The sequence below is a fragment of the Glandiceps talaboti genome, chromosome 9 (genome assembly GCF_964340395.1).
Source record: "Glandiceps talaboti chromosome 9, keGlaTala1.1, whole genome shotgun sequence".
Classification (NCBI taxonomy): domain Eukaryota; kingdom Metazoa; phylum Hemichordata; class Enteropneusta; family Spengelidae; genus Glandiceps; species Glandiceps talaboti.
The window spans coordinates 507,612-520,178 of record NC_135557.1 but is presented as its reverse complement, the minus strand read 5'-3'; the positions used below and the strand labels follow the sequence as shown (position 1 = coordinate 520,178).

The 12,567-nt window shown below is 35.0% G+C and overlaps 1 protein-coding gene across 2 annotated transcripts in view; it reads left to right on the top strand.

The window, feature by feature from the left end:
- LOC144440146 (uncharacterized) overlaps positions 1-11,545 on the top strand; it is a 175,657-nt gene extending 164,112 nt beyond the window's left edge. For both annotated transcript variants that reach the window (XM_078129419.1, XM_078129418.1), the window contains exons 10-11: positions 8,163-8,327; positions 8,961-11,545. In XM_078129419.1, coding sequence (XP_077985545.1) covers positions 8,163-8,327; positions 8,961-9,790 — 995 coding nt within the window. In that variant the 3' untranslated portion in view covers positions 9,791-11,545. The remainder of the gene's footprint in view (positions 1-8,162; positions 8,328-8,960) is intronic.
- The last annotated feature ends 1,022 nt before the right edge of the window (positions 11,546-12,567 follow it).

The following is a 12,567-nucleotide window of genomic DNA, read 5'->3' as shown; positions in this document are numbered from 1 at the left end:
AACGTACATACAATCTTACAGTATCGTGCATACAATCGTACATACAATCTTAGAGTATCGTACATACAATCTTACAGTATCGTGCATACAATCGTACATACAATCTTACAGTATCGTACATACAATCGTACATACAATCTTACAGTATCGTACATACAATCGTACATACAATCTTAGAGTAACGTACATACAATCTTAGAGTATCGTGCATACAATCGTACATACAATCTTAGAGTATCGTACATACAATCTTAGAGTAACGTACATACAATCTTAGAGTAACGTACATACAATCGTACATACAATCTTAGAGTAACGTACATACAATCTTAGAGTAACGTACGTGCAATCTTAGAGTATCGTACATACAATCGTACATACAATCTTAGAGTATCGTACATACAATCTTAGAGTATCGTGCATACAATCTTAGAGTAACGTACGTGCAATCTTAGAGTATCGTACATACAATCGTACATACAATCTTAGAGTAACGTACATACAATCTTAGAGTATCGTGCATACAATCGTACATACAATCTTAGAGTAACGTACATACAATCGTACATACAATCTTAGAGTAACGTACATACAATCTTAGAGTATCGTGCATACAATCGTACATACAATCTTAGAGTAACGTACATACAATCGTACATACAATCTTAGAGTATCGTACATACAATCTTAGAGTATCGTACATACAATCGTACATACAATCTTAGAGTATCGTGCATACAATCGTACATACAATCTTAGAGTATCGTACATACAATCGTACATACAATCTTAGAGTATCGTACATACAATCTTAGAGTATCGTACATACAATCGTACATACAATCTTAGAGTATCGTACATACAATCTTAGAGTAACGTGCATACAATCTTAGAGTATCGTACATACAATCGTACATACAATCTTAGAGTATCGTACATACAATCGTACATACAATCTTAGAGTATCGTACATACAATCGTACATACAATCTTAGAGTAACGTACATACAATCTTAGAGTATCGTACATACAATCTTACAGTATCGTACATACAATCGTACATACAATCTTAGAGTATCGTACATACAATCGTACATACAATCTTAGAGTATCGTACATACAATCTTACAGTATCGTACATACATCATAGAGTAACATACATACAATCTTAGAGTATCGTACATACAATCGTACATATAATCTTAGAGTATAGTACATACAATCGTACATATAATCTTAGAGTATCGTACATACAATCTTAGAGTATCGTACATACAATCGTACATACAATCTTAGAGTATCGTACATACAATCTTAGAGTATCGTACATACAATCGTACATACAATCTTAGAGTATCGTACATACAATCTTAGAGTATCGTACATACAATCGTACATACAATCTTAGAGTATCGTACATATAATCTTAGAGTATCGTACATACAATCGTACATACAATCTTAGAGTAACGTACATACAATCTTAGAGTATCGTGCATACAATCGTACATACAATCTTAGAGTAACGTACATACAATCGTACATACAATCTTAGAGTAACGTACATACAATCTTAGAGTATCGTGCATACAATCGTACATACAATCTTAGAGTAACGTACATACAATCGTACATACAATCTTAGAGTATCGTACATACAATCTTAGAGTATCGTACATACAATCGTACATACAATCTTAGAGTATCGTGCATACAATCGTACATACAATCTTAGAGTATCGTACATACAATCGTACATACAATCTTAGAGTATCGTACATACAATCTTAGAGTATCGTACATACAATCGTACATACAATCTTAGAGTATCGTACATACAATCTTAGAGTAACGTGCATACAATCTTAGAGTATCGTACATACAATCGTACATACAATCTTAGAGTATCGTACATACAATCGTACATACAATCTTAGAGTATCGTACATACAATCGTACATACAATCTTAGAGTAACGTACATACAATCTTAGAGTATCGTACATACAATCTTACAGTATCGTACATACAATCGTACATACAATCTTAGAGTATCGTACATACAATCGTACATACAATCTTAGAGTATCGTACATACAATCTTACAGTATCGTACATACATCATAGAGTAACATACATACAATCTTAGAGTATCGTACATACAATCGTACATATAATCTTAGAGTATAGTACATACAATCGTACATATAATCTTAGAGTATCGTACATACAATCTTAGAGTATCGTACATACAATCGTACATACAATCTTAGAGTATCGTACATACAATCTTAGAGTATCGTACATACAATCGTACATACAATCTTAGAGTATCGTACATACAATCTTAGAGTATCGTACATACAATCGTACATACAATCTTAGAGTATCGTACATATAATCTTAGAGTATCGTACATACAATCGTACATACAATCTTAGAGTATCGTACATACAATCTTAGAGTATCGTACATACAATCGTACATACAATCTTAGAGTATCGTACATACAATCTTAGAGTAACGTACATACATCATAGTGTAACGTACATACAATCTTAGAGTAACGTACATACAATCTTAGAGTATCGTACATACAATCGTACATACAATCTTAGAGTAACGTACATACAATCTTAGAGTAACGTACATACAATCTTAGTGTAACGTACATACAATCTTAGAGTAACGTACGTACAATCTTAGAGTAACGTACATACATCATAGTGTAACGTACATACAATCTTAGAGTAACATACATACAATCTTAGAGTATCGTACATACAATCGTACATACAATCTTAGAGTATCGTACATACATCATAGAGTAACGTACATACAATCTTAGAGTAACGTACATACAATCTTAGAGTATCGTACATACAATCTTAGAGTATCGTACATACAATCTTAGAGTATCGTACATACAATCGTACATACAATCTTAGAGTATCGTACATACAATCTTAGAGTAACGTACATACATCATAGTGTAACGTACATACAATCTTAGAGTAACGTACATACAATCTTAGAGTATCGTACATACAATCGTACATACAATCTTAGAGTAACGTACATACAATCTTAGAGTAACGTACATACAATCTTAGTGTAACGTACATACAATCTTAGAGTAACGTACGTACAATCTTAGAGTAACGTACATACATCATAGTGTAACGTACATACAATCTTAGAGTAACATACATACAATCTTAGAGTATCGTACATACAATCGTACATACAATCTTAGAGTATCGTACATACATCATAGAGTAACGTACATACAATCTTAGAGTAACGTACATACAATCTTAGAGTAACGTACATACAATCGTACATACAATCTTAGAGTAACGTACATACAATCTTACAGTATCGTGCATACAATCTTACAGTATCGTGCATACAATCTTAGAGTAACGTACATACAATCTTACAGTATCGAGCATACAATCGTACATACAATCTTAGAGTATCGTACATACAATCTTACAGTATCGTGCATACAATCGTACATACAATCTTACAGTATCGTACATACAATCGTACATACAATCTTACAGTATCGTACATACAATCGTACATACAATCTTAGAGTAACGTACATACAATCTTAGAGTATCGTGCATACAATCGTACATACAATCTTAGAGTATCGTACATACAATCTTAGAGTAACGTACATACAATCTTAGAGTAACGTACATACAATCGTACATACAATCTTAGAGTAACGTACATACAATCTTAGAGTAACGTACGTGCAATCTTAGAGTATCGTACATACAATCGTACATACAATCTTAGAGTATCGTACATACAATCTTAGAGTATCGTGCATACAATCTTAGAGTAACGTACGTGCAATCTTAGAGTATCGTACATACAATCGTACATACAATCTTAGAGTAACGTACATACAATCTTAGAGTATCGTGCATACAATCGTACATACAATCTTAGAGTAACGTACATACAATCGTACATACAATCTTAGAGTAACGTACATACAATCTTAGAGTATCGTGCATACAATCGTACATACAATCTTAGAGTAACGTACATACAATCGTACATACAATCTTAGAGTATCGTACATACAATCTTAGAGTATCGTACATACAATCGTACATACAATCTTAGAGTATCGTGCATACAATCGTACATACAATCTTAGAGTATCGTACATACAATCGTACATACAATCTTAGAGTATCGTACATACAATCTTAGAGTATCGTACATACAATCGTACATACAATCTTAGAGTATCGTACATACAATCTTAGAGTAACGTGCATACAATCTTAGAGTATCGTACATACAATCGTACATACAATCTTAGAGTATCGTACATACAATCGTACATACAATCTTAGAGTATCGTACATACAATCGTACATACAATCTTAGAGTAACGTACATACAATCTTAGAGTATCGTACATACAATCTTACAGTATCGTACATACAATCGTACATACAATCTTAGAGTATCGTACATACAATCGTACATACAATCTTAGAGTATCGTACATACAATCTTACAGTATCGTACATACATCATAGAGTAACATACATACAATCTTAGAGTATCGTACATACAATCGTACATATAATCTTAGAGTATAGTACATACAATCGTACATATAATCTTAGAGTATCGTACATACAATCTTAGAGTATCGTACATACAATCGTACATACAATCTTAGAGTATCGTACATACAATCTTAGAGTATCGTACATACAATCGTACATACAATCTTAGAGTATCGTACATACAATCTTAGAGTATCGTACATACAATCGTACATACAATCTTAGAGTATCGTACATATAATCTTAGAGTATCGTACATACAATCGTACATACAATCTTAGAGTATCGTACATACAATCTTAGAGTATCGTACATACAATCGTACATACAATCTTAGAGTATCGTACATACAATCTTAGAGTAACGTACATACATCATAGTGTAACGTACATACAATCTTAGAGTAACGTACATACAATCTTAGAGTATCGTACATACAATCGTACATACAATCTTAGAGTAACGTACATACAATCTTAGAGTAACGTACATACAATCTTAGTGTAACGTACATACAATCTTAGAGTAACGTACGTACAATCTTAGAGTAACGTACATACATCATAGTGTAACGTACATACAATCTTAGAGTAACATACATACAATCTTAGAGTATCGTACATACAATCGTACATACAATCTTAGAGTATCGTACATACATCATAGAGTAACGTACGTGCAATCTTAGAGTATCGTACATACAATCGTACATACAATCTTAGAGTATCGTACATACAATCTTAGAGTATCGTGCATACAATCTTAGAGTAACGTACGTGCAATCTTAGAGTATCGTACATACAATCGTACATACAATCTTAGAGTAACGTACATACAATCTTAGAGTATCGTGCATACAATCGTACATACAATCTTAGAGTAACGTACATACAATCGTACATACAATCTTAGAGTAACGTACATACAATCTTAGAGTATCGTGCATACAATCGTACATACAATCTTAGAGTAACGTACATACAATCGTACATACAATCTTAGAGTATCGTACATACAATCTTAGAGTATCGTACATACAATCGTACATACAATCTTAGAGTATCGTGCATACAATCGTACATACAATCTTAGAGTATCGTACATACAATCGTACATACAATCTTAGAGTATCGTACATACAATCTTAGAGTATCGTACATACAATCGTACATACAATCTTAGAGTATCGTACATACAATCTTAGAGTAACGTGCATACAATCTTAGAGTATCGTACATACAATCGTACATACAATCTTAGAGTATCGTACATACAATCGTACATACAATCTTAGAGTATCGTACATACAATCGTACATACAATCTTAGAGTAACGTACATACAATCTTAGAGTATCGTACATACAATCTTACAGTATCGTACATACAATCGTACATACAATCTTAGAGTATCGTACATACAATCGTACATACAATCTTAGAGTATCGTACATACAATCTTACAGTATCGTACATACATCATAGAGTAACATACATACAATCTTAGAGTATCGTACATACAATCGTACATATAATCTTAGAGTATAGTACATACAATCGTACATATAATCTTAGAGTATCGTACATACAATCTTAGAGTATCGTACATACAATCGTACATACAATCTTAGAGTATCGTACATACAATCTTAGAGTATCGTACATACAATCGTACATACAATCTTAGAGTATCGTACATACAATCTTAGAGTATCGTACATACAATCGTACATACAATCTTAGAGTATCGTACATATAATCTTAGAGTATCGTACATACAATCGTACATACAATCTTAGAGTATCGTACATACAATCTTAGAGTATCGTACATACAATCGTACATACAATCTTAGAGTATCGTACATACAATCTTAGAGTAACGTACATACATCATAGTGTAACGTACATACAATCTTAGAGTAACGTACATACAATCTTAGAGTATCGTACATACAATCGTACATACAATCTTAGAGTAACGTACATACAATCTTAGAGTAACGTACATACAATCTTAGTGTAACGTACATACAATCTTAGAGTAACGTACGTACAATCTTAGAGTAACGTACATACATCATAGTGTAACGTACATACAATCTTAGAGTAACATACATACAATCTTAGAGTATCGTACATACAATCGTACATACAATCTTAGAGTATCGTACATACATCATAGAGTAACGTACATACAATCTTAGAGTAACGTACATACAATCTTAGAGTATCGTACATACAATCTTAGAGTATCGTACATACAATCTTAGAGTATCGTACATACAATCGTACATACAATCTTAGAGTATCGTACATACAATCTTAGAGTAACGTACATACATCATAGTGTAACGTACATACAATCTTAGAGTAACGTACATACAATCTTAGAGTATCGTACATACAATCGTACATACAATCTTAGAGTAACGTACATACAATCTTAGAGTAACGTACATACAATCTTAGTGTAACGTACATACAATCTTAGAGTAACGTACGTACAATCTTAGAGTAACGTACATACATCATAGTGTAACGTACATACAATCTTAGAGTAACATACATACAATCTTAGAGTATCGTACATACAATCGTACATACAATCTTAGAGTATCGTACATACATCATAGAGTAACGTACATACAATCTTAGAGTAACGTACATACAATCTTAGAGTAACGTACATACAATCGTACATACAATCTTAGAGTATCGTACATACAATCGTACATATAATCTTAGAGTATCGTACATACAATCTTAGAGTAACGTACGTGCAATGTAAGAGTAACGTATATACATCTTAGAGTAACATACACACATCTTAGAGTAACATACATAGAATCGTAGAGTTAACGTGCATAAAATCTTAGAATAATGTACATACAATCTTTGAGTAATGTACATACAATCTTAGAGCAATGTATACAGAACCTTAGAGTAACATGCATACAATCTTAGAGTAACGTACATGCATTTTAGAGTATGGTACATGCAATCTTAGAGTAACGTTTATAGATTTTAGAGTATGGTACACACAATTTTAGAGTAACGTACATACATTTTAGAGTATGGTACACACAATTTTAGAGTAACGTACATACATTTTAGAGTATGGTACACACAATTTTAGAGTAACGTTTATAGATTCTTAGAGAAACGTACATAGAATTGTAGCGTAACCTACATAAAATCTTAGAGTAACGTACATACAATATTAGAGTATTGTACATACAATATTAGAGTAACGTACATATATATTAGAGTAATGTACATAGAATCTTAGAGTAACGTACATACATCGTAGAGTAACGTACATACATCGGAGAGTAACGTACATACATCGTAGAGTAACGTACATAGAATCTTAGAGTAACGTACATACATCGTAGAGTGACGTATATACAGTCTTAGAGTAAGGCACGTACAATCTTAGAGTAATGTTCAAATAATCTTAGAGTAACGTACTTACATCTTTAAAGTAATGTACATATAATCTTAAAGTAACGTACATATAAAGTGAAATAATCTTTGATATAATTATACATTACCAGATGCACCTGTCATGCCTGACCATAAAATCGTGACGTATAACTCCGAAAAACAACCCAAACAAGGACATCTGAAGGGAAAGCTTAACAGAATGATCGATTCCTGGAATCTGATCGTATCACCAAAGCAATGTGACAGAGGTATAGACCTCGTTCCAGATGTACAAGGTAAGTTGGATTGCAGTTGTGTACAATAGTTTTTTTATTATTTGTATAGGCTGTAGTCAGGATTACAGGGAGCGGATCAAAATAATCATCCTATTTTTTGAAGATCTCCCCCCCCCCTCCTGCACCATTCCATCTCCTCAAAATTATGGAGCTCCTTACATTTACGTTTGTCTTAGCTATTCAACACTGTACTGTAGGTATAGCATATTCTACACTTAATAATGATATCAGAAGAAGCAGCTACCGTTCTGATTGGTTGATGTGTTTTGGAAGCACACAAGAAATCACAGGCTAGAAATCATAATCGTCGCAAACCGCGGCCTCTTTTACGGCACCGTCCAAAACGCGCCATTCGTTATTTCGCGGTGTGACAGAAAAAATAACAGCTTTGGTTGGCCAGAATGGAAATCATAGAGTTATCAAAGAATAAATTGTTCTTAGCCCCTGTCGGACATAGTCAGGAAAAGGGGGCTTATAGATTGGGTTCAGTCTGTGCGTGTGCGCGTGTGTCCGTCCGTCAGTGTGTGTGCCCGGCGTCATATGGGGGGGGGGGGGTCCCGATGACTGCTTGTTATTAATATTGTGGCATAGAAGTGTATATAATTTACTATTGTAATATGTTGTTTATTACAGTGTGTAGGCAGTCTATTGTGGCAAGGTTACCCATGACTTTAGGCGGACATGGTTGTAAACCTGGTCAGTTCTGTTACCCATGTGGTGTCATAATTAACAACTCTCAGAAAATGGTGATTGCTGACAAAGACAATCATCGCCTACAAATACTTGGATGGAATGGTCACTGTCGTGTCATTGCCAATTTCAACAGGTTTGCCAAGCCATTCATGCCATACGATATAGCAGAAACACGTGATGGGAAATACGTCATAACTGACGTTGGAAATAGCCAAATTGTAGTATGCAATGAGTATGACCAGGTGATACGAGTATTTGGTCAAAAGGAAGGGATAAATCCACGTGGTATTGCAGTAACCAGCCAAGACGTTGTCATGGTAACTGATGTACAACAAGGCAGATCCTGCATTAGAAGGTATACACTCAATGGTCAGCATATCGGTGTATTCGGAACTTACAATGGTGACAAGGGGCAGATTCAGTATCCATGTTCCCTGGCTGTCAACAGTCAAGATGATGTCATCGTGCCTGGTAACGGGTATCCGGCAGTGCAAGTTTACGATTCAGAAGGGCAGCTCAAATCGACGTTCAGTACTTCTGGGCCCAGGTCGGTTGTGTCTCCAATTGGCATTGACGTTGATGGCGAAGACAACATCTACGTATGTGACTTTTGGCAGGATAAGATAATAAAATATTCTAGTGATGGTCAATTTGTGTGTAACATAGGTCAAGGCCAGGTCAAATGTCCACTTAGTGTGGCTGTATTGAGTTCATGTATCATAGCGGTCACTGAACATCACAGCCATGATGTCAAAGTACTTGATTTGTAGAATTGTCAATTGCACATTTGTACATCCCTCTCCCAGGAGATAGGACTGTCACTTGTACATGCCTCTCAGGGGTAGCATAGTTAGTTGTACATGCCTCCCGGCCCAGGGGTAGAATTGTCAGTTGTACATGCCTCCCAGGGGTAGTATTATTAGCTGTTCATCCCTCTCCCATAGGTAGAATTGTTAGTTGTACATCACTCCGAAGGAGTGGAATTGTCACTTGTGGAGTACTACTGTGCGAAATAATACGAGGGGAGCCAAGAATACAAAAACGTTATACCTTTTCTCATTCCAGTTGTGGTATTCACATAAATTACATACTGACAGCAACCAACCTGTACTATTGGTGATACTAAATATAATAAGCCTTGTATTCCCATCTATATTCAAACATAACTTTTCAATCATTTTTAGTACAACTGAACTTTTTAGGCTCAGTAGTGACATAGTCATAGCAAAGTGTCTGTCTGTCTATCTGTCTGTCTGTCTGTCTGTCTGTCTGTCTGTCTGTGTGGATGTCTAGTTGGGAAATTGTTCAAATCAAAATGATCTTGCCACAGTGTATGATTTGGGTAAAAAAATGTCCCTGACATGATGATTCCATCAGTTATATGCAGTTTACAAATGTGTGGTCAAAAATCTATCATTCCAAAACTACTAAAAATGGTGATGCATCTGGGCATGTGTTAGATGAAGCTGTATTAATAAAGTCATGATCGCATCAGCGATATTCAAATTAGGTCTAAAATGTCAATTTTGGTCAAAAACATTATCTAGAAACTGCATGGGGAATGGGGTTCAAACTTGGTAGGGATGTTTCTGGAGGTATTATTCTGCAGTTATTGTTGAAAACATTTTGACTCAATTGGCCCTAGCAACCATGACCACACCCTTAGCAACAGTGTAATGATGAAGCATATTACAAAGATAACAATAGAGATGGGTAGGTAAGTGAATACACATTCGAAAAATGTATGCAAATATGCCTAGCAAAAGGACCGCACCCATAGCAACAGCTACATGTAAACGATGGTTTATATTGTAAAGATAAAAACTGGGAAGGGTAGTTACTAAAGATTCAAAAAATGTATGCAAATATTCCTAGCAACACGACCACGCCCAGAGCAACAGCAAAATACGGTTGTGCTACAACACCATTTGCGCTATTTTTAGCACAACTGAACATACCATATTCAGTAGTGCTATAGGGATCGCCGGCGTCTGTCTGTCTGTCTGATACCATACCATAAAATGTATGCCAAATAAGGCCCCATACCATGCATAGCATAGTATACCAAATAAGGCCCCCATACCGGCATGGCATCTTATACCAAATATGGCCCCATACCATGCATAGCATCGTATACCAATAAGGCCCTATACCATGCATAGTATCTTATGACAAATAAAGGCCCATACCATGCATAGCATCGTATGCCAAATAAAGGACCATACTATGCATAACATCGTATACCAAATAAAGGACCATACTATGCATAACATCGTATACCAAATAAAGGACCATACTATGCATAACATCGTATACCAAATAAAGGACCGTACTTTGCATAACATCGTATACCAAATAAAGAATCATACTATACATAGCATCGTATATTTTTCAAATGATGTATACTAAACTCAGGACTTGGTTCTCTTTTTTCATGTGTTGATTTCCTTGGCAGGGTTCAAATTGTAATCAACTTTATGATATACAAGATATTTAGTGTTAACGCAACATGTAAAGAAACAAAATAGACAATTACTATAAAATGTTTTGTCATCTTAATATTTCAATGGTTTGTCATTTACAGTTGATGTGAATAAATAAATACTAATGGTTGACTTAGATAGTAGGCTGGTGTTTGAGTTTGTGAATGGGTTAGTTTGTGGGTTGCTGTTTGGTTTTATGAATGAGTTAAGGAGCCTTTAGAGGGCCAGGGGAAATCTGTCAAAACCAATCTATTGTTTAAAATGTGATCCCACCAGTTTCCATTTTTATCTCCCATAAGCGGAGGTATTGAAATGGCGATGTGTGTCTAGCTGTGTGTCTTTCTGTGTGTGTGTCTGTCTGTTTGTCCATCTGTCCCTCTGTGAGTGTGTGTGTCTGTCTGTCTGTCAGTGTCATCATTTTCTTAAAAACAGCTTGCTCAGTTATAATGATGTTTGCTTCACATCTTCCATATGCTCATGGCAAGAACTGGTTACATTTTGGTAAACAACCAATGAACATTAATTAGTTATTTGCATAATTAATGGTTTTGTGTAATTGGGCTATATCATTGGAATGCATACTTCAAATTCAATGTAATTCGGTCCATACGTTAATGTTGGGTTCTTATATAGCGCTTTCCCACTCCGTGCTCATAGCACTTTACAATTATTACCCCTGGCTCGGATCAGAACGGCACAACGGCACAATTTTTAGTCTTCCTCAACTTCCCGGGAGCATACAATCCATTGCAGCCATTTAAGCACATTGCAACCTACATCCTACCAGGTCCCCAGTTATACAGCTGGGTTGACTGAGGCACAGTCGTGGTTCAAATCTTGCCCAAGGACTTTAGTCACTCAGAAACAAACAGCAGGCAGCGACAGGGCTCGAACCTGCAACCTGTAGATTCCAAGCCAGTCACGCTAACCATTCACTCATCATGACTCCACGTTAACCATAACAAAGCGCATATGTCCAATAAGGTTTGTTGATTTAGCTTAAAGCTTATATGAATAATTTACATAATTAATTAATTTAGGTAAGAGGCTATATCTTAACCAGA